Raw genomic sequence first — 22,974 nt, 5'->3', positions numbered from 1 at the left:
GAGAATTGCTTGAACCTGGGAGGCAGAGGTTGCAGTGCACCATGATTGCGCCATTGTACTCCAGCCTGGGCGACAGAGAGAAACTCTGTCTCAAAACAGACAAACAGAAAAAAGTACAGACTTTTAGGATTGACAACAATAAGGATGTATTATTGAAATGTAAAAATAAATTTAAAACTTCAGGCCAGGGGTAGTGGCTCAAGCCTGTAATCCCAGCACTATGGGAGGCCGAGGCGGGCAGATCACCTGAGGTTGGGAGTTCGAGACCAGCCTAGTTAACATGGTAAAACCTCATTTCCACTAAATATACAAAATCAACTCGGTGTGGAGGTGGATGCCTGTAATCCCAACTACTCGGGAGGCTGAGGCAGGAGAATTGCTTGAACCCAGGAGGCAGAGATTGCAGTGAGCCAAGATCATGCCATTTTACTTCAGCCTGGGCAACAGAGTAAGACTCTGCCTCCAAAAACAAAAACAAAAACAAAAACTTCATTTTACTCATTTGATTTCAACTAATCACCCTTCCCAATAAGTACAGAATAGCAAAACAGCAGCCAAATTAATAGGCTGTCACTTTCTCTGGCTTATACAGTCTGCCCTCTGGTGGAAGTGCTAATTAACAGTGAAATGGCCAAATAGAGACAGCAGGGGAGAAATAATACCAAGTGAGCCAGTGTAGAGGCACCAACTGAATAATCCAGGGGTGACTGCAATAATTAGTTATGACATTTCTACACTTTCCTCTGAAAAGTAAATACAACAATTTCTGGCCATAGGCCAGGCCTTAAAATATATACTTTCTGTACCACACCTTATATGAAATGTGAATATAGGACCCTAAAGTTGAAGATTAGTATACCTCTTCAGCCCTCGAGCCTCTTCTTATTCCCCAATTCATGGGGTCTTCATGGGCAGTGAGAATTTCCAAGGAATTAAAAACACTTTCACGTAAGTAAAGATTTTGCAAATACACTGTGAATCAGAATTTAAAAATTTAAAATGCTTTTTCCTCTAATAAATTGCACACTATGGTCATGTGAGATTAAAGTATAACTTATCCCCATTTTCCTTTTTTTCTTTATAATATACTCACTTCCTGATCTGGGGTCCATTCAATTGCTTCTATTAGAAACAGATTTAAAGGAATTGTTCTTATATACTATTATTTTAGGGAAAAGAAATGTATAGTGTTAATTATCTACTTAGAAATATTCCCAAATTATTCTTCAGGAAATTAACAATGATATTTTATTAGGGTTTTCTTGATTGTATCTTCCAGGAAAGACTGGCATTCAGCATCCACTCCACTGGAGGTAAAGAAGTATAGTCTGATAATGGTTTGTTTGGAAGTCAGATTTCCAAGTGCTAGGATTAGCTGGCCACCACACACAGTTCAAGATGTGTGGTTCAAGATGCATCACTAGCTATGGCTGTGGTTTCGTTGGTTAGAACACAGGGGCTTTACTTACCTATCTCCTAGGAAGTGGAAAAACAATCAATATAGGAAAGGTGCTTTGGGAAGCTCTGAGACTTAAATAAAAGAAGCCAAGCAAGAAATACATTACTTGGTGCTATGTTTTCCTGTAGACTAGGTTACAGAATAACTGAAACCAAGGCCATTGATGTGGGGGAAAAAAAAATGTTAAGATATTTTTAAGAGGGTATAAACAGCACCTGAGCTCAATGAGATTCATGACCGGTCTGTTTACCTGCTGCCTCCTCCTGTGGCATTGTGGGAGTTCTTCGGGGCCCCTGTGGCCCACTGTTCTTGTCACTGTTGTTTTCCTCCAGACTGCCTGCTGGCTCTTGGGTTTTCATCAACTGACTCAAGAGAACTGCCAAAATATTCTGCGTGTCAGCTGGTGTGCTTGAAGCTTCAGGGGTCGTCTGTTCTGCTGAAGGCAGGATCACTGGGGCAGAGGGTGCTTCCTTCAAAGACTCCTCTGGGGCCATGGTCTCTGAGTCCTGCTGCTGGGAAGAAGCTTCCGTCAGGGCACTGATGGATTGATTCAGAGCTTCTAGCTGCTGCTGCATCTCTGGGTTGGAGTGGATGTTAAGCAGCTGTGCCATTTGAGGGATGCTCAGGTCGGTTTGGCTCTGCAGCAGGTTTAATAACACTGCCAATTCACTTTGATTCAGCTGTTGTGTGATGTCACCAAGGCCTGTGGAAAGACAGTGAAGCCAATATAAGAGGATGAGACAGGCCAACGACCCTTTGCCTTCTTCAACTGGCAACAACAACTTACAATATCCAAAAAATGAAGTTTTCATTTTAAATGTCTCATTTTTCATGCCTTAAAATGTCATGACACAGTTTGTTATTCTTTATGCTTTCCCTTAAAAAATACAGGCACTAATAACTAAAACATCTCTGGACTACGCATAAAAGTGACTCCATTTTACCTGTATTTTTCAAGGTCTGTGATTTTTCAACCCTTACTGTACATCAGAATTACCAGGAGAGATTTTAAAATCTCTCCTATTCAGATGCCTCAGGACCCATCCTTAGATGGGCATAATTGTTTTTAAAGCTTCCTGGATGATTCCAATGTATAGCCAGTATTGAGAACCACTGCTGTAAGTGAAGAGGGAAGGGAAAGTGAACCAGAAAAGAGTATCTTTTGTTCCGAAGAATTGGTCATAAAACAGGAGAACTACTTTGTTGTAATAGTTCAATATGACATAGCTTCAGATACATTTAGATCAAAATAAGTCTACAGAACAACATTCAGCTATTGTAATTTAACATGATTAGATTCTATGAAGGTCTTATCAAATCTAATATAAACAAGGCTCTAAATTATGTGTGTTAGAAAGTCACGGGTGAACTAACCTTATATTAAATTTGGCTTACCTAATTCACTGATTTATGCCACACATTTAATTGAGATACAGTGTTCCATACATATTTCAGGAAAGGAAAATGATCCATTGTAGACTTTCTGGACCATATGTACAAAACTTGGTTAATCTCCTTCTCCCCATAATGAGGACATTAACCTCTTTCCTAATGGTTCACTGGACAAAAACTAAAACACAGACACACACACAGAATCCTTACACTTGACCTTCAAAACCTGCCAAATACGCTTAGTAAAAGCACAAAGTCCCCATTCTGGCACTGACCTATTGCATCTCCAGCCCCAGGCTCCACCTTGCCAGGAGCAGGCTGAGGTGGTGCTGGGCTGCTGTTCTTTACAGGCTCAGCATTTGTCCCTGAGGTAGTTTCTTTTCGAGAAGTTTTGGATGGAGGTGGCTCTTCCACTACCACACCGCTCTGTCGCTGACGTCGCCGTTTCTTACTCCACAACTCATGGCAATCTTGCCAGTGGGGGAGACTGGAAAAAGACAAAGCAAAGGGGAAATATGTATGGGAATGCGGCAGTGAATGAATGGAGGAGCAAAGGATTAAAATGGGAAGGCAAAGACTGTGGGAAATGTAAAGAATAAGGAAAACAAAAGTAGGTAACAGCAGTGTAAAAGAAGTCATGGCAGACGGTAGTCTGAGGAAATAAAAGTACAAAAGTACAAGAAAGTTATACAGTGAGAAAGGAGGATCTTGCTAATACTAGGTACAGACTAGCTATATAAATTCCCATATAAATATTGTCTTTCCTTGGCATAACAAGAATAAAGGACAACTGTATTGATCAAGTTTCAGCAGGGAATAAAGAGGAGGACAGAAATGGCTTGTTAATGTACACAGAAGGTCGAGGAAAGGTGGTGACTTAAACCATGGAACCATGTATCATGATCAAAACATCTCTGTGCAAAATCAACTTATGTGTAATTTCGTTTGTGAGGACCACAGACTAGTTCTTTCCCCTTTCTGCCCACAGAATTTCCACGACTGGATATCAACTTGTTCATCTGTGGAGTTCAGCACTACGTATAACTTAGTACATTTTTCCAGACTTTCCCATACAACCAGACCAAGTAGATAAAATCTTACTACAAAAATCTCTCTATAATAGGAGTCCCCAAATTTTAGTAAAACCCTTATATATATCAAGTCATATTCAATGTATCAATATTCCAATGTAATAAATGAATTTGGCTGGGCACAGTGGCTCACGCCTGTAATCCCAGCACTTTGGGAGATAGAGGCAGGCGGATCATGAGGTCAGGAGTTCGAGACTAGCCTGGCAACATGGTAAAATCCTGTCTCTACTAAAAATATAAAAATCAGCTAGGTGTGGTGTTGTGTGCCTGTTAATTCCAGCTACTAGGGTGACTGAGGCAGGAGGATTGCTTGAACGCGAGAGGTGGAGGCAGCAGTGAGCCGAGACTACATCACTGCACTCCAGCCTGGGCAACAGAACAAGAGTGTGTCTCAAAAAAATACATGAATTTGGACATTTCTTTGGAGCAATCAGATTTAGTTACTACCTACTCATGAACTAACATCCTATCCATTTTTAAGACATGCAGTCTTTCTTAAGGTAAGAAAACGACCCCCAAAATTTGATATTAAAGCTATAATACTGTCAGTGACAAATTCAAAGCTAAAAGACTCTTTTTTTCCTTTTCTTTTGAGACAAAGTCTTGCTCTGTTGCCCAGGCTAGAGTGCAGTGGTGCAATCTCGGTTCACTGCAACCTCCTCCTCCCAGGTTCAAGTGATTCTCCTGCCTCAGTCTCCCTGAGTAGCTGGGACTACAAGTACATGCCACTACACCCGGTTAATTTTTGTATTTTTTAGTAGAGACGAGGTTTCACTATGTTGGCCAAACTGGTCTCGAACTCATGACCTCAGGTGATCCGCCTGCCTCAGCCTCCCAAAGTGCTAGGATTACAGGCGTTGAGCAACTGCGTCAGGCCAGATAAAAGACTTTTTATGTGCTATAATGTGGGATATGAACCTATGAAGCTCCAAAACAATACAGAGGCATTCATAAGATTTTAATGAAATAGAGACACATCAAAATATCATATTTCTTTTATGTTACTTTAATTTTTTCAGATGGAGTATCACTCTATGGCCCAGGCAGGCACTGGCACAATCTCGGCTCACTGCAACCTCCACCTCCTGAGTTCAGGCAATTCTCCTCCCTCAGCCACCCAAGTAGCCAGGACTACAAGTGCACACCACCACACCTGGTTAATTTTTTGTATTTTTAGGAAAGATGGAGTTTTACCATGTTGGCCAGGCTCTCTTGAACTGCTGACCTCAGGTGATTCATCCACCTTGGCCTCCCAAAGTGCTGGGATTACCAGTAAAAGCGACCACGCCCGGCCGAAAGATCTTATTTCTTACATCAAAATTCAGTAACCTGGCCAGGCACGGTGGCTCATGCCTATAATCACAGCGCTTTGGGAGGCCGAGGCAGGCAAATAACCTGAGGTCGGGAATTGGAGACAAGCCTGACCAACATGGTGAAACCTTGTCTCTAATAAAAATATAAAAATTAGGCCGGGCGCGGTGGGTCACGCCTGTAATCCCAGCACTTTGGGAGGCCGAGGCGGGCGGATCACAAGGTCAGGAGATCGAGACCACGGTGAAACCCTGTCTCTACTAAAAATACAAAAAATTAGCCGGGCGCGGTGGTGGGCGCCTGTAGTCCCAGCTACTCAGGAGGCTGAGGCAGGAGAATGGCGTGAACCTGGGAGGCGGAGCTTGCAGTGAGCCGAGATCGCGCCACTGCACTCCAGCCTGGGCGACAGAGCGAGACTCCGTCTCAAAAAAAAAAAATAAAATTAAATTTAAAAAAATAAAATAAAAAAATAAAAATAAAAATAAAAATATAAAAATTAGCCAGCTGTAGTGGCAGGCTCCTGTAATCCAGCTACTCAGGAGGCTGAGACACGAGAATCGCTTGAACCCGGGAGGTGGAGGTTGCAGTGAGCTGAGATTACGCCACTGCACTCCAGCCTGGGTGACAGAGTGAGAGATCTTGTCTCAGAAAAAAACAAAAACAAAAAAAAACTGGCAGTGATGGAAACCATTTAAAACTGGGACTATCGGCCGGGCTCAGTGGCTCACGCCTGTAATCCCAGCACTTTCGGAGGCTGAGGCAGGCAGATCACCTGAGGTCGGGAGTTCAAGACCAGTCTGACCAATATGGCAAAACTCTGTCTCTACTAAAAATACAAAATTAGCCAGGCATGGGGGCGCATGCCTGTAATCCCAGCTACTCGGGAGGCTGAGGCAGGAGAAATGCTTGTGGTGAGTCGAGATCACGCCACTGCACTACAGCCTGGGCAACAAGAGTGAAATTCTGTCTCAAAAATAATAACCAAAAAAAACCCCAAAAACTGGGACTGTCTCTGCAAGTGTGAGATATATGTGGTCACCAGAGATATGCATGATTGCAGCAGAAGGAATGGTTAAAAGCAAAAACCAGAAGGAGGCCAAGCGTGGTGTCTCCTGGCTGTAATCCCACGACTTTGGAAGGCTGAGGCGGGAAAATCACTTGAGCCCAGGAGTTTGAGACAGCCTGGGCAACATTGTGAGACGCCATTTCTACAATTAGGAAAAAAAAAAAAAAATGGTGGTTCATGCCTGTAATCCCAACACTTTGGGAGGCTGAGGCAGGCAGATCACCTGAAGTCAGGAGTCTGAGACCAGCTTGGCCAACATGGTAAAACCCTGTCTCTACTAAAAATACAAAAAAAATTAGTCGGGTGTGGTAGCCTGCACCTGTAATCCCAGCTACTCAGGAGGCTGAGACAGGAGAATCACTTGAATCCAGGAGGTGGAGGTTGCAGTGAGCCGAGATCATGCCACTGCACTCCAGCCTGGGCGACAGGGCGACACTCTGACTTGGAAAAAAACAAAAAAGGCTGAGAGCAGTAGCTCACACCTATAATCCCAGCACTTTGGGAGGCCAAGGCAGGCGGACCACCTGAGGCCAGGAGTTCAAGATCAGCCTGGCCAACGTGGTGAAACCCCGTCTCTACTAAAAATACAAAAATTAGCCGGGCATAGTGGCAGGCGCCTGTAACCCCAGCTACTTGGGAGGCGGAGGCAGGAGAATCACTTGAAACCAGGAGGCAGAGATTGCGGTAAGCCAGTATTGTGCCACTGCACTCCAGCCTAGATGCCAAGAGTAAAATTCCATCTCAAAACAAACAAACAAACAGGCCAGGCGTGGTGGCTCACACCTATAATCCCAGCACTTTGAGGGGCCAAGATGGGTAGGAGTTCAAGACCAGCCTGGCCAACATGGTGAAACCCTGTCTCTACTAAAAATACAAAAAAATGGCCGGGCGCGGTGGCTCATGCCTGTAATCCCAGCACTTTGGGAGGCTGAGGCGGGTGGATCACCTGAGGTCAGGAGGTCGAGACCAGCCTGACCAACATGGAGAAACCCTGTCTCTACTAAAAACACAAAATTACCTAGGCATGGTGGCGCATGCCTGCAATCCCAACTACTTGGGGAGGCTGAGGCAGGCAAATCGCTTGAACCTGGGAAGTGGAGGTTGTGATGAGCCGAGATTGCGCCACTGTACTCCAGCCTGGGCAACAAGAGCGAAACTCCGTCTCAAAAAACAAAACAAAACAAAACAAAACAAAAACACAAAAAAATTAGCCGGGCATCGTGGTGGGCACCTGTAATCCTAGCTACTCGCAAGGCTGAGGCAGGAGAATCGCTTGAACATGGGAGGCGGAGGAGGCAGAGCACAAGATTCCATCTCAAAACAACAACAACAACAACAACAAAAAAGAAAAAAACACGCAGGGCGCAGTGGCTTACGCCGGCAATCCCAACACTTTGGGAGGCTGAGGTAGGTGGATCACCTGAGGTCAGGAATTCGAGACCAGCCAGGCCAGCATGGTATAACCCTGTCTCTACTAAAAATACAAAAATTAGCCAGGTGTGGTGGTGTGTGCCTTTAGTTCCACTTACTCGGGAGGCTGAGGCATGAGAATCGCTTGAACCCTGCACAGGTTGCAGTGAGCTGAGTTGCGCCACTGCACTCCTGCCTGGGCGACAGAGAAAGACTCCATCTCAAAAATAAGTAAATCAACCAACCAACCAACCCACAAAAATCTAAAAGGAATACTTTCAAAGAGGCTCTACAGAACAATATTCTGGGCCGGGCGCGGTGGCTCAAGCCTGTAATCCCAGCACTTTGGGAGGCCGAGACGGGCGGATCACGAAGTCAGGAGATCGAGACCATCCTGGCTAACCCGGTGAAACCCCGTCTCTACTAAAAATACAAAAAACTAGCCGGGCGAGGTGGTGGGCGCCTGTAGTCCCAACTACTCGGGAGGCTGAGGCAGGAGAATGGCGTGAACCCGGGAGGCGGAGCTTGCAGTGAGCTGAGATCCGGCCACTGCACTCCAGCCTGGGCGGCAGAGCGAGACTCCGTCTCAAAAAAAAAAAAAAAAAAAAAGAACAATATTCTGGGATGGAGATCCAGGGACAAAAGAAGACAGCTTGAGTCAAATTAGAACAAGCATCAAAGCTAAATCTATTACTTATATAAAGAAAAAAACAAAGATAAAACAAAAAAAACCTCAACCATAATACTCAAAGACACCTCTTCATTTGGGTCTTACTGGGCGTTTATGGTTCTTTTATGAGTTTCTCATCTTCTAAGGCCCAGGGGAAGGTTTAGGGTCACAACGCGGCTACCAGCACTTACTCTGGAGGAGCCATTTTGCTGAGCTCAACATCTTTAAGGAAGTCGCTCTGTAGGGTCTGTTCAGCTGTGCACCGCTTACTAGGATCTAGTGTCAGCATGTGGTCCAATAAATCAAGTGCTGCAGAAGGAATGCTATGGAAAAGAACACAGAAAGGACAAGTTCACAATGACCCTACAGTTCTCAAATTTTGTGTGAAAGGGTCTCACACCTGTAATTCCAGGACTTTGGGAGGCCAAGGTAGGAGGACTGCTTGAGGCCAGAAGTTTGAGATCAACCTGGGCAACATACTGAGACCTCACCTCTACAAATATATATATTTTTAATTAGGTGGGTGCAGTAATGTGCACCCTGTCGTCTCAGCTACTTGGGAGGCTGACAATGGAGAATCACTTGAGCCTAGGAATTTGAGGCTGCAGTGAGCTCTTACTGCACAACTACATTCTAGCCGGGGCAACAGAGCAAGAGCCCATCTCTTTTTTTAAAAAAAAAAAAAAAGGGGCCGGGCGCGGTGGCTCAAGCCTGTAATCCCAGCACTTTGGGAGGCCGAGACGGGCGGATCACGAGGTCAGAAGATCGAGACCATCCTGGCTAACACGGTGAAACCCCGTCTCTACTAAAAAATACAAAAAACTAGCCGGGCGAGGTGGCGGGCGCCCGTAGTCCCAGCTACTCGGGAGGCTGAGGCAGGAGAATGGCGTGAACCCGGGAGGCGGAGCTTGCAGTGAGCTGAGATCCGGCCACTGCACTCCAGCCTGGACGACAGAGCAAGACTCCGTCTCAAAAAAAAAAAAAAAAAAAAAAAAGGGATGGGCAATGGTGGCTCATGCCTATAGTCCCACCCAGCACTTTGGGAGGCTGAAGCGAGTGGATCATTTGAGGTCAGGAGTTCAGGACCAGCCTGGCCAACAAAGTGAAACCCCATCTCTACTAAAAATAGAAAAAATTAGCCAGGCATGGTGACGCATGCTTGTAATCCTAGCTCCTCGGAGGGCTGAGAATCGCTTGGACCCAGGAGGCGGAGGTTGCAGTGAGATCACACCTAGACAGAGTGAGACAGTCTCAAAAAAAAAAAAAAAAAAAGTCTTTGAATTTCCATGTAAAACCAAAGAAAGGAAGTTGGAAGTTGGCCAACTCAAGCAAGCAGATTTGCTCCCACACAGGATTTAAGAAATGCTGGGCCGGGAACAGGCGTGGTGGCTCAAGCCTATAATCCCAGCACTTTGGGAGGCCGAGGCGGGTGGATCACAAGATCAGGAGATCAAGACCATCCTGGCTAACACGGTGAAACCCCATCTCTAAAAGTACCAAAAATTAGCCAGGCATGGTGGCAGGCGCCTATAGTCCCAGCTACTCAGGAGGCTGAGGCAGGAGAATGGCGTGAACCCGGGAGGCGGAGCCTGCACTGAGCTGAGATCGTACCACTGGACTCCACCCTGGGTGACAGAGTGAGACTCTGTCTCAAAAAAATAAAAAAAAAGAGAAATGCTGGGCCGGGCACAGTCGCTCATGCCTGTAATCCCCGCACTTTGAGGGGCCAAGGCGGGTGGATAATCTGAGATCAGGAGTTTGACACTAGGCTGGCTAACATGGTGAAACCTCGTTTCTATTAAAAATACAAAAAAATTAGCTGGGCGTGGTGGCAAGTGCCTGTAATCCCTGCTACTCAGGAAGCTGAGGCAGGAGAAACACTTGAACCCAGGAGGCAGAGGTTGCAGTGAGCCGACATCATGCCATTGCACTCTGGCTTGGGCAACAAGAGCGAAACCTCGTCTCAAAAACAAACAAGAACTGCTGTGCTATAACACAAGTAAAAATATGGCCAGCTCTGGCCAGGTGTGGTGGCTTGCACCTATAATCCCAGCTCTTCGGGAGGCCGAGGCGGGCAGATCACTTGGCGTGGTGGCACAACCAGTGATCTTCCTGCCTTAGCCTCCCATAGTTTAAGCCCAGCACTTTGGGAGGCTGAAGCAGGAAGATCACTTGAGCCCAGGAGCTCAAGACCAGCCTGGGCAACATTAGGAGACCCTATCTCTACAGGGGGAAAAAAAAAAATGCCAGGTGTGGTGGCAGTTTCCTGTGGTCCCAGCTATTCAGAAGGTTAAGGTGGGGCCAGGCGCGGTGGCTCATGCCTATAATCTTAGCACTTTGGAAGGCAGAGGTGGATGGATCACAAAGTCAGGAGTTCAAGACCAGCCTGGCCAACATGGTGAAACCCCGTCTCTACTAAAAATACAAAAATTAGCTGGGCGTGGTGGCAGGCGCCTGTAATCCCAACTACGTGGGAGGCTGAGGCAGGAGAATCACTTGAACTCGGAGGGTAGAGGTTGCAGTGAGCCGAGCTCACACCACTGTACTCCAGCCTGGGCAGCAAAGTGAGACTGTCTCAAAAAAAAAAAAAAAAAAAAAAAAAAAGAAGGCTAAGGTGGGAGGATTGCTTGAGCCCAGCAGGTCAAGGCTGCAGTGAGCCCTGCACTCCAGCCTGGACAACAGAGCAAGACCCTGTCTCAATTTAAAAAACAAACAAACAAACAAAAAACCATGAAGCAACAGTTCCATTCTCTTTTTCTCATGGGAAGATCAAGAAGGCTATGAGAAAATTTATATATTGTTCAAAATAAAATGGTTTTCTATTGTCTAAAGCCTTCAGAAGAGAAAATTACAAAAGGGCTATGATAAAACTCATATACTGTTCAAAACTAAAATGTTTTCCTACACTGTGTTGCCATGATAAATTGGGACATTAATTCCCCAGACCAGGAAAAAGTCAAGTCTCAACACCAGCCAGACACAGAAACGAGATGTAACATTTTCCCCAAACTCACAAAGAGAATTCTTCTCGTAGACGCCTTCTATATTGCTTCTTCGGTTTCATGGTGTTGAAGTAGGGCAGTTTGATAACATCAGGCCACACAGCTGGACAAGGGCTACCACAGAGTCGGCTAAAAACAAAGCAAAAAGCAGGAACAACAGAGTGAGTGAGTCAGCATCATGAATTCTGGAGATTTCAGAAGCAGTAATTATTACCTCCTGAGGTCTGGGGAATCTTTGCTTATTACATTAGAGGGCATGCAGAAAGGAAAATATGATATTACTGCTTTAAGGACAGAAAGGAATAGAACAGAAAGAACTGGTTATAATAGAGCAAAGAAAACATACTTGGATAATAATCCTAAATGATTCACATTATTTGGATTTGTGGAATGTTTTGATCCCCCTATACAGGTTTTTATTACCAGTTTTGTTCTGTTCGGTTAATACTAATTACAAAGGGCTAAGTTGGTCCTATAGTAACCCTATAGGGTAAACTGTGAGATGAGAAGAGAGTATAAGACTGAACATTTTGATAGATAATTGACAGTTTACCAAATAACAACAAAAAAAAATTGAGTTACATACCACCTTTAAAAAATGTCTACATTGGCCGGGGGCGGTGGCTCACGCCTGTAATCCCAGCACTTTGGGAGGCCAAGGCGGGCAGCTCACAAGATCAGGAGATCGAGACCATCCTGGCTAACATGGTGAAACCCTGTCTCTACTAAAAATACAAAAACATTAGATGGGGGTGGCGGCAGGCGCCTGTAGTCCCAGCTACTCAGGAGGCTGAGGTAGGAGAATGGCGTGAACCCGGGAGGTGGAGCTTGCAGTGAGCCGACATCACACCACTGCATTCCAGCCTGGGCGACAGAGCGAGACTCCGTCTCAAAAAAAAAAAAAACAAAGGTCTACATTAGGCTGGTGTGGTGGCTCATGTGTGTAATCCCAGCACTTTGGGAGGTCAAGGCGGGAGGACTGTTTGAGCCCAGGAGTTCAAGCCCAGGCAACAAACATAATGAGACCCTGTCTCTACAAAACAAATGAATGAAAAAATAGCTGGGACTACAGGTGTAGTCCAAGCTACTCAGGAGGGTAAGGAGGTAGGATCACTTGAGTGCAGGAGTTTGAGGCTGCAGTGAACTATGATTACGCCACTGCACTCCACTCTAGGTGACAAAGTGAGACACTCTCTATTTAAAAACAACAAAAAACAAAAAACACTACACTAACCTGCTATATTCTTCCCTTTAATTTTATTGAAAAAACAAAACAAAAACAAATCTGCCCAAATGCCAGCCCAATCCTGGGCCTTCCCCAAATTTTATATTATAAGTTGTATTTCATAACTATTTACTTGCTATATACCTTACTAAATTCTAAATTCTTTGAAGGCAGGGACGTACTTTATCTCTGAATCCTAAAGTTTAATGTTAAAAGTAATCTGTTGTACAACAGGCTCAATAAATGTTTACTGAATAAATTTAATCTAATCTGAGCTATGAATGGAACGGCCATCCCAAAAATGGTATGCTTTTATATGAAGAGCTAATAAAAAATATGCAAGGTAAGACCTAAAAATGAGATGAAATAAAACTTCTTTATATGCATAGCCCATGACAAAATATATGGTAAACCTGACTGAGTAAAGAGAAACTTACTTGGACATAAGAAACATAAACTCATTCAGAATGACTAGAAAGTGTTAGAAACTGGAGGATGAGATTACCTATCACACCTGGGCACTCAAGAGCACATGTACAGCTGTACCTGATCAGTTCCAGCTGAGCCAGTTCCAGATTGGCTTGAAAAATAGGCTTCTTTGTGAACAGTTCCCCAAGAATACATCTAGAAAAGGTAAAATTGAGAGGTCAGAAGAGAAATTCTTAGAGCCTATTTAAAGTGTCTCAAAAATTTTTTATATTAATGTATCAAGTTGCAACGAAGATAACTAGCCCCAAATTTCAGTGTCTGAGTTTCCAAAGAGAAAATATTTCTTACAGTGAAACAGACAGTATAAAGGATTTAAATTTGCCAGCAGATCAAACTTCTGTCACCTATTAAGGACACTCTATGAACAGAGAAAGGGAGTCAAGAGTCCTTTTCTATCATGCCATTGTAAATTAAGGAAATAACTAAAGACAATTTTACAAGGATGCTCAAAATTAAAGAACAATACTAACAAAAAATAAATAAATAAACAAGGATGCTCTCTGTAGTTAGTTTCTATAAAGTTTGTATTTGTTTTTGTCATTAATCTGCTCTGTAGAAGATGCATTATACTATAGCCCTCTTGGCACTGTATTGCAAAGAAAATAATTTACTGTCATCAGCTAGGATCACTTGGACTTTTTTAGTTTTATTTTTTGAGATAAGAGTCTCACTCTGTCACCCAGGCTGGAGTGCAGTGGCGCAATCTCTGCTCACTGTAACCTTTGCCTCCTGGGTTCAAGTGATTCTCTGCCTCAGCCTTCCAAGTAGCTGGGACTACAGGCATGCACCACCACACCCGGCTAATTTTTTTGTATTTTTAGTAGAATCTAGTGAATAAAACATGAATATATCTCAAATCATTTATGCTGATTAAAAGAGTGGGGGGAGTATATACTATATAATTTGTATAAAATTCTAGAAATAGAAATTAATCTATATAGTGACAGAAAGCAGAACAGTGGTTTGCTTGGTAATGGGAGGGTATGGGTAGAGGAAAGGGATTATAAAAGAGCATAAGGAAACTGGCGGGTAATCATTATCTTGGCTGTGTTGATGGTTTTACTGGTGGATATATTAGGTAAAAACATATAAAAATATATGCAGTTTATACTTCAAAAAAAAAGGTTTAAATATTGAATGAATTTGATAAGGCTATACTAAAGTTTTCTGTACTATTCTTGTAACTTTTCCATAGATTGAAATTATTTCAAAATAAATTAAAATAAAGGCTGAGCATGGCAGCTCATGCCTGTAATCCCAGCACTTTGGGAGGCCTAGGCAGAAGGATCACTTGAAGCCAAGAGTTCAGGACCAGACTGGTAGGTAACATAGCAAGACCACATCTCTTTGAAATAATAATAATAATAAAAGATTACATGAATATTCTACAGTTTTTGTTATATACCTGAAATTTTTCATTTTTTTGAAGTGAGGAGAGAAAAAAAAATGGTCAATCTGACCTATGCTTTGAAATGAAACAAATACAAAACCAAATTTATAGTTTTACTTTGAAATTCTTTAGTTTGACTTAATTTGAGAAAGCAAAACAAACCTAGCTTTTTAAGTAGTATTTTTCTATTAGAATTTGGACCTTTAAACAAATTATGTTAAAACAACTTTAAAGATAAATTCTTACTTCCTGCATTCTCTCAAACCCTATTCAGAGATGGAAAAGTAAAAGTAAAATTTAGGCCAGGCCCAGTGGCTGATGCCTGTAATCCTGGCACTTGGGGAGGCCAACGTGGAAGGATTGCTTGAGCCCAGGAGTGTGAGACCAGGCTGGGCAACACAGTGAGATCTCAACTCTATAAAAATTAAAGAAAAGTAAAACTTAGGCCGGGCGTGGTGGCTCAAGCCTGTAACCCCAGCACTTTGGGAGGCCGAGACGGGTGGATCACGAGGTCAGGAGATTGAGACCATCCTGGCTAACACGGTGAAACCCCGTCTCTACTAAAAAATACAAAAAACTAGCCGGGCGAGGTGGCGGGCGCCTGTAGTCCCAGCTACTTGGGAGGCTGAGGCAGGAGAATGGTGTGAACCCGGGAGGCAGAGCTTGCAGTGAGCTGAGATCTGGCCACTGCACTCCAGCCTGGGCGACAGAGCGAGACTCCGTCTCAAAAAAAAAAAAAAAGAAAAGTAAAATTTAATTCTGCTTTCAACATTAACTGCCACATCAAGTTCTAAGTGCAGTGTTGTCGTCACAGAGGGTATACTCAGACATTTAAAAAAGAAAAAAAGAAAAAAAAAAACTACTAGGTTTTCAGATTCCCAACATAATTTGCTGTACTAGTCTTTCTAGTTTCTCCTCTTGATTCTAATTTGCACACTGAACTGTCATACCAATTCTCTATAAAAAATCCCATAGAAATATCTTCAGAGAGACTACCATGGATCACCAAAGTAGTAAGTTCACATCAAAACTCAAACAAAATCTTAATTCAATGAGCCACTGGGCTTTGAAGAATGTCTAAATTTCTGTAGTTGTAATTTCCAATTGTGTTTTTCTGTTTTATTTTCTTTTGGTTTCCAGTCCTTTGGTGGGAAGACATCTTCATTATGTAATCAACACTTTGCTACTACACTGAGGTGGCAGGCTGCACAGACTGAAATAATAGTACCAAACAGAGCTATGAACTTTCCCCATGCATCTTAATGGGGCGTTAACTTTAGAGCCTGGTTGTGATAATTTAAATGCTAATACTGTTAAAGCAAATAGTCCAGAACAAAAACACACCCAGCTTGAGTCAGTAAAATTTAACTAAAGCTTTATTTGATTTGGGTAGGCTACTACAGAAATTATGCTCTTTCTCCATCATTCTGTTGAATTTTAAAATAAAACCCCTGTAGTGCTCCTCTTAAAGACTGACATTAATAGAGGAAGGAAAAGAATGGAAAGAAGTGATTTGCTCCACTGGGAAGTATATATGTCAGAATTGTAAAGTATAGAGGTCAAGGACAGTGTGTGAGTGGGCATAAATCATACGACATAAGATACAATTAACGGCCGGGCGCGGTGGCTCAAGCCTGTAATCCCAGCACTTTGGGAGGCCGAGACGGGCGGATCACGAGGTCAGGAGATCGAGACCATCCTGGCTAACATGGTGAAACCCTGTCTCTACTAAAAAATACAAAAAAAACTAGCTGGGCGAGGTGGCGGGCGCCTGTAGTCCCAGCTACTCGGGAGGCTGAGGCAGGAGAATGGCGTGAACCCGGGAGGCGGAGCTTGCAGTGAGCAGAGATCGCCACTGCACTCCAGCCTGGGTGACAGAGCCAGACTCCGTCTCAAAAAAAAAAAAAAAAAAAAGATACAATTAACAAACATGGCCCATTTAAAACATCCATGCCCCAACACACAAACTGTAGTTTCTAAATATAATTTTCCACTAAAAGGAACTAAGACTCCTTAGAGAAATGGCTGATTCCAGTTCTGGGACAGGAAATGAACAGGACAAGCTTAGAACCAAAAACAAGATGTTTTCTACTATAACACTACTATGGTGTGTCAAAAAGACTCAAAATATAGCCTGAATAAGCTCCCACTGGCTAAAGCCTGCACAGTTTGAACAAGAATAAGGATAATAACCACAATGGATTAAAATACATCAAATAAGTTTAAATCTACGAGTTCATAATAAAACCAAAAAACAAAAACATTTTTCATTGGTCATCTTTGAAGGATACTAGGAAACTACTTCATTATTTTGAAAACTGTTAAATAAAATTAAAGAATTAACTTTTATCCTACCGTTTCTATATTATTTAGACCTGAGTTCAGCCAAACAGATGGGAGGATATAAAGCATTCCAATAAGAAATGATATAATTAGAATGTGACCATCATAAAATAACCACAAATGAATTAACAGATGTGGGCAATGGCCAAGTAACTGAAAACATCCCAAAAAAAGACTATTACTATTATGTAAAGTGGTGTGTGTGTACAAATCTGCTCATTTAGAACTGCCCTCACAAGGCCATAATAAAAAGCTGACTAGTTTATACTGGATTGTTTTGTTTTGTTGTTTCAAAATCTTCCACAGACAACATACTAATTTACTGCTTGTACTCTGGGCAGAGGCTCCCACTGCTCCCCACCTCCCAACTCTGATGTACCACTGATTATACAACTTTTGTTAGAAGTATTCAAAACCAACTGTAAAGTAGTTTCAGGGTCTACTACCTGACCCTGGGTGGGTGGTGAGTAATCAACCTTTAATCCATTTACAATTTGTGAAAAGTAAAAAAGATAAGCTGGGTACGGCAACATGCGCCTGTAGTTACAGCTATTCAGGAGGCTGAGGCAGGAGGACTGCTTGAGCCCAGGAGTTCAAGGATATAGCATGTTATGATCATGCTTATGAACAGCCACTGGACTCGAGAATGGGCAACATAGAAAGACTCTGTCTCAAACAATAAAAAGATAAAAAATCGGCCAGGCGCGGTGGCTCACGCCTGTAATCCCAGCACTTTGGGAGGCCGAAGCGGGTGGATCATGAGGTCAGGAGATCGAGACCATCCTGGTGAATACGGTGAAACCCCGTCTCTACTAAAAATACAAAAAAATTAGCCAGGTGTGGTGGCGGGCGCCTGTAGTCCCAACTTCTAGGGAGGCTGAGGCAGGAGAATGGCGTGAACCCGGGAGGTGGTGGAGCTTGCAGTGAGCGGAGATCCCGCCACTGCACTCCAGCCTGGGCAACAGAGCGAGACTCCTTCTCCAAAAAAAAAAAAAAAAAAAAAAGATAAAAAATCATGCTAAAATATATATGTATCATCACAAGGATACAATCTGCGAAATCCAGACTACAAAAGGCTGGATAGGACAAGTGAAATAGTTTCTTCTAAGGAAATTATAAGGAAACAAAATAAATCAAAATTAGGTAACACAGAAGGGGAATGTAAAATTAAAAGATTTGATGTAATCAATTGCAATCTATGAACCTTACTTGGATATCTTATTTCCAAATAAGGTATCAATTCAAAGTTTAAACAAAAAAAAGAAGAAATCTGTTTTTTAAATAAAGTGTCTCTGACATTAAGAAATATTCAACAGATTCCCCAGAAATCTGGCCAAAAGTTTATCACCATAAGAGCTCTAAAAAGCCAGTGTACAGAGAAAACAAAGTACAAGTCAACAATACGTAAGTTACAGACAAGAGAAAAAGTTAACAGAACCTTACCCACAGCTCCAAACATCTATGGCTGGTGTGTAACGTTCTTCTCCTAGCAGTAGTTCTGGAGGTCGGTACCACAGAGTAATGACTTTGTTTGTGTAAGGGCGACTGAAATATAAAAAACAACCATGACATAAACTTACAATGGCTTCTGATGAAAAATATTCATATAACTAAATACAAATAGAAATAGGTGCCAAATGAAGATGAGACTGAAAAACAAATCCATAGCAACCTAACACTCCAAAATTAAACTGGTCAGAAGTGGGAGATGAAGAAGTAACTTCCAGGCTGGGTGTGGTGGCTCACACCAGTAATCCCAGCACTTGGGAGGCCGAGGTGGGTGGATCACAAGGTCAGGAGATCGAGACCACAGTGAAACCCCGTCTCTACTAAAAATACAAAAAAACTAGCCGGGTGCAGTGGCGGGCGCCTGTAGTCCCAGTTACTCGGGAGGCTGAGGCAGGAGAACAGCATGAACCCGGGAGGCGGAGCTTGCAGTGAGCCGAGATCACGCCACTGCACTCCAGCCTGGGTGACAGAGAAAGACTCCGTCTCAAAAAAAAAAGAAAAAAAAAGAAGTAACTTCCAGGCCTGGCGTGGTGGCTTATGCCTGTAATCCCAGCACTTTGGGAGGCCTATAGGGGAGAATCATTTGAGGCCAGTTCAAGACCAGCCTGGTCAACACTGCAAGATCTCACCTCTATTATTTTTGGTTTTTGAGACGAAGTCTTGCTCTGTCCCCCAGGCTGGAATACAGTGGTACCAGCTCGGCTTATTGCAGGCTCTGCCTCCCAGGTTCATGCCATTCTCCTGCCTCAGCCTCTCGAGTAGCTGGGACTACAGGCACCCGCCACCATACCTGGCTCATTTTTTGTATTTTTAGTAGAGACGGGATTTCACCCTGTTAGCCAGGATGGTCTTGATCTCCTGCCCTCAGGTGATCCACCCACCTGGGCCTCCCAAAGTGCTGGGACGACAGGCGTGAGCCACTGCGCCTGGCCTATTAAAAAAAAAAGAAAAAAGGCCAGGCGCGGTGGCTCACACCTGTCATCCCAGCACTTTGGGAGGCTGAGTGGGTGGATCACCTAAGGTTGGGAGTTCGAGAGCAGCGTGACCAACAAGGAGAAACCCCGTCTCCACTAAAAATACAAAATTAGCCAGGCGTGGCGGCGCATGCCTGTAATCTCAGTTAGTTGGGAGGCTGAGGCAGGGGAATTGCTTGAACCTGGGAAGCAGAGGTTTCAGTGAGCCAAGATCGTGCCATTACACTCCAGCCTGGGCAACAAGTGCAAATCTCTGGGAAAGAAAAAGAAAAAGAAAAAGGAAGAGAAAAGAAAAGAGAGAGAAATAAATAACTTCCATTCTAATTTATTTATTCCAGTCAAGGGACGATTCAAGAATTTAGATAAAATTTGCTGCCTAAAATCTAAGTGATAACGCTTTCAGATAATTAGGGAACTCTAACAGTTGCTGCAACTTGCAGAATACTAGAATATCCAGGAATAAAAAAGATTCTTAGCCGGGTACGGTGGCTCATGCCTGTAATCCCAGCACTTTGAGAAGCCGAGGCAGATGAATCACGAGGTCAGGAGTTTGAGACCAGCCTGGCCAACATGGTGAAACCCCATCTCTACTAAAAATACAAAAAATTAGCTGGGCATAGTGGCGGGCACCTGTAATCCCAGCTACTCGGGAGGCTGAGGCAGGAGAATTGCTTGAACCGGAGAGGTAGAGGTTGCAGTGAGCGGAGATCACGCTACTGCACTCCAGCCCAGGTGACAGAGTGAGACTCTGTCTCAAAAAAAAAGAAAAGCAAAGGCCGGGCACAGTGGCTCACACCTGTAATCCCAGCACTTTGGGAGGCCAAGGCGGGTAGATCATGAGGTCAGGAGATCGAGACCATCCTGGCTAACATGGTGAAACCCTTTCTCTTCTAAAAACACAAAAAATTAGCCAGGTATGGTGGCGGGCGCCTGTAGTCCCAGCTACTCGGGAGGCTGAGGCAGGAGAATGGCTTGAACCCGGGAGGCAGAGCTTGCAGTGAGCCGAGATTGCACCACTGCACTCCAGCCTGGGCGACTGAGCAAGACTCTGTCTCCAAAAAAAAAAAAAAAAGATTATTGGCTGGATGTGGTGGCTCACGTCTGTAATCCCAGCACTTTGGGAGGCTGAGGCAGGTAGATAGCTTGAGCCCAGGAGTTCAATACGACCCTGGGCAACATAGCAAAATCCTGTCTCTACTAAAAATACAAAAATTAGCCAGGTGTGATGATACCCACCTATGGTCCCAGCTACTTGTGAGATTAGGGTGGGAGAATCACCTGAGCCCACAGAGGTTGAGGCTGCAGTGAGCTGAGATCAAGCCATGCACTCCAGCCTGAGCAACAGAGTAAGACTCTGCCTCAAAAAAACAAACCTGATTTCCGACATGTAATTTTATTAATGCCTTACCTCTCTTCAGAGTTATAGAGCCGAGCAAGTCCAAAATCTGCTAGTTTGATTTGCCCACTGTAAAACAAAAAACAATTATTTTCATAAGCAATAGCAGTGGCCTCCAAAATACACCTGAAAAGTCATGCGCCAAGTTAGGAGCTAAAGGAATTACAAAAATAAATTTTAACTTCTGCTCTCTTCGTTCTACTCTTTTCTCTTTCTTTTTTAAAAATTTCATACAATACCCAGTTCATGGTTACTTCTACTCTTAACACTCAATCCCCCTAATTAAACCTTTTTTGACTACTTCAATTATAATGCCTTAGGCTTTTAAAAGAAACAAACTATTATTACATTTTCTGAATTTGACTCCTTAGCTAAGTTTATTTCATGGTAAACAACAGTACCTAGAACCTGCTAGATTAAATACTTATTGTTGGGAAAAAAATAAATGAGCTGTTCTAGATTGGGAAAGATTTAAGAGGGCAAACAGACTGGGCATGGTGGCTCACACCTGTAATCCCAGAACTTTGGGAGGCCACTGCACTCCAGCCTGGGCAACAGAGCAAGACCCTATCTCTGAAAAAACAAGCAAAGAAATCCAGTTTCCTGGGCCCCATTCTTAAGAGATGCTGACTCAGTAGAACGTGGCTCATGAATCTGCATTTCTAGCAGGCCCATATGTGATGCTAATGCAGCTGGCCTGAGAATCAGGCTTTGAGAATCACTTCAAGGAGATCCCAACCATGTTTCACTCTGCTCAGTAATTTTTTTTTTTTTTTTTTTTTTTTTTTTTTTTTGAGACAGAGTCTCACTCTATCACCCAGGCTGGAGTGCAGTGGTGCAACTGTGGCTCACTGCAGCCTTGATGATCTCCCGGGTTCAAGTGATTCTCTAGCCTCAGCCTCCCGAGTAGCTGGGACTACAGGCATGCACCAATATGCTCAGCTAATTATTTTATTTTTTTGTAGAGACAGAGTTCCCCTGTGTTGCCCAGACTGGTCTTAAATTCCTGTGCTCAAGTGATCCTCCCTCCTCAGCCTCCCAAAGGGCTGGAAGTACAGGCATGGGCCACCATGACTGGCCTCTGCTCAGTATTCTATCCTTGACAGTGATATAAAGGAATTTTTTTTTTTTTTTAAGTTCCAGGGTACATGTGCAGGTTTGTTACACAGGTAAATGTGTTCCATGGTGGTTTACTGCACCTCTTGACCCATCACCAAAGTATTAAGCCCTGCAAGCGTTAGCTATTTTTCCTGATGCTCTCTCTCCTCCTGCATGAAGGAATAATTTTGAAAACTGCAAGGCAAAATGTTGGGAATCTATTTAAAAACTATTTATTCATTGGAGGGGGTGGACAATGCAAAAAAACCCAACAACTATTTATTGACTACTTTGGATTAATGATAATTATCTAAATTCATGTAACCTCCTTAGTCATATTTACAGCCTTCCTACTTCTTAGGGCATGAAAAGCCAGCTCACTCTCTTACAGGAAGCTGGTGTAGGTGTCTAATAGCTCAGATCAGGCAAAAAAATGAGATACAGATTGCGCATCCAAATCCAAAAATCTGAAATCCAAAATTTTTCAGAACCCTTTCCCCCCATCTCTGTCTGAAGCAAAATCTGAAACTTTTTGAGTGCCAACATGATACTCAAAGGATATACTCACTGGAACATTTCAGATTTGGGATGTTCAGAACCAGTAAATATAATGTAAATATTCCAAAATCTAAAAAAATCTGAAATCCAAAAGAATTCTTGTCTCAAGCACAGGGGACTCAATATGTAGTACAGAAAAAAGGCCAAGAGGTACTCCCCAAGATATGAACATGGGACAATATTAAAACAAGGTAACTACCAGCAACAAACTTCTACATTAAATCAATGCTTATTCCTAGTCAAGTTAAAGGTACCTTATCCATTTGCTCCAAACACCATTACATTAAGTTCAATTTATAAGCAAATTCTGAGAAAAGCAGAAAGAAATAGTTAACTTATATTGAGACAAAGATGATTCCTCAAATTACTTGGCATCCTTACTCTGAAAGCCTGAGACGATTCAAGATTCAAGGCACATAGTATGACTGAAAGTTAAAATGGAAATGGATATATAGTTACAGAAATCAGGGTAGAGCTGAATATCACCAGCATCTAACATATTTCCTGCCTGGCTCACACTAGGTACTAAATAAATGTTTATTAAATGAATTTAGTCTGCTATAGAACCTGTCGATAGCACTTAAAAAAAAA

The 22,974-nt window shown here is 43.1% G+C and overlaps 1 protein-coding gene across 5 annotated transcripts in view; it reads right to left on the bottom strand.

Moving 5' to 3' along the window:
• Nucleotides 1–22,974, bottom strand: part of LOC105472252 (cyclin dependent kinase 12) — a 78,105-nt gene that overhangs the window by 6,000 nt on the left and 49,131 nt on the right. For all 5 annotated transcript variants that reach the window (XM_011725321.2, XM_011725322.3, XM_011725324.3 and 2 more), the window contains 7 exons: nt 20,740–20,796; nt 18,292–18,393; nt 13,173–13,250; nt 11,414–11,530; nt 8,591–8,722; nt 3,127–3,338; nt 1,710–2,162 (listed from right to left, as the gene is read on the bottom strand). In XM_011725321.2, coding sequence (XP_011723623.1) covers nt 1,710–2,162; nt 3,127–3,338; nt 8,591–8,722; nt 11,414–11,530; nt 13,173–13,250; nt 18,292–18,393; nt 20,740–20,796 — 1,151 coding nt within the window. The remainder of the gene's footprint in view (nt 1–1,709; nt 2,163–3,126; nt 3,339–8,590; nt 8,723–11,413; nt 11,531–13,172; nt 13,251–18,291; nt 18,394–20,739; nt 20,797–22,974) is intronic.

The sequence above is a fragment of the Macaca nemestrina genome, chromosome 17 (genome assembly GCF_043159975.1).
Source record: "Macaca nemestrina isolate mMacNem1 chromosome 17, mMacNem.hap1, whole genome shotgun sequence".
NCBI lineage: Eukaryota > Metazoa > Chordata > Mammalia > Primates > Cercopithecidae > Macaca > Macaca nemestrina.
Note: the sequence above shows the minus strand (reverse complement) of the source record. Positions and strands in the feature narration are given on the sequence as shown.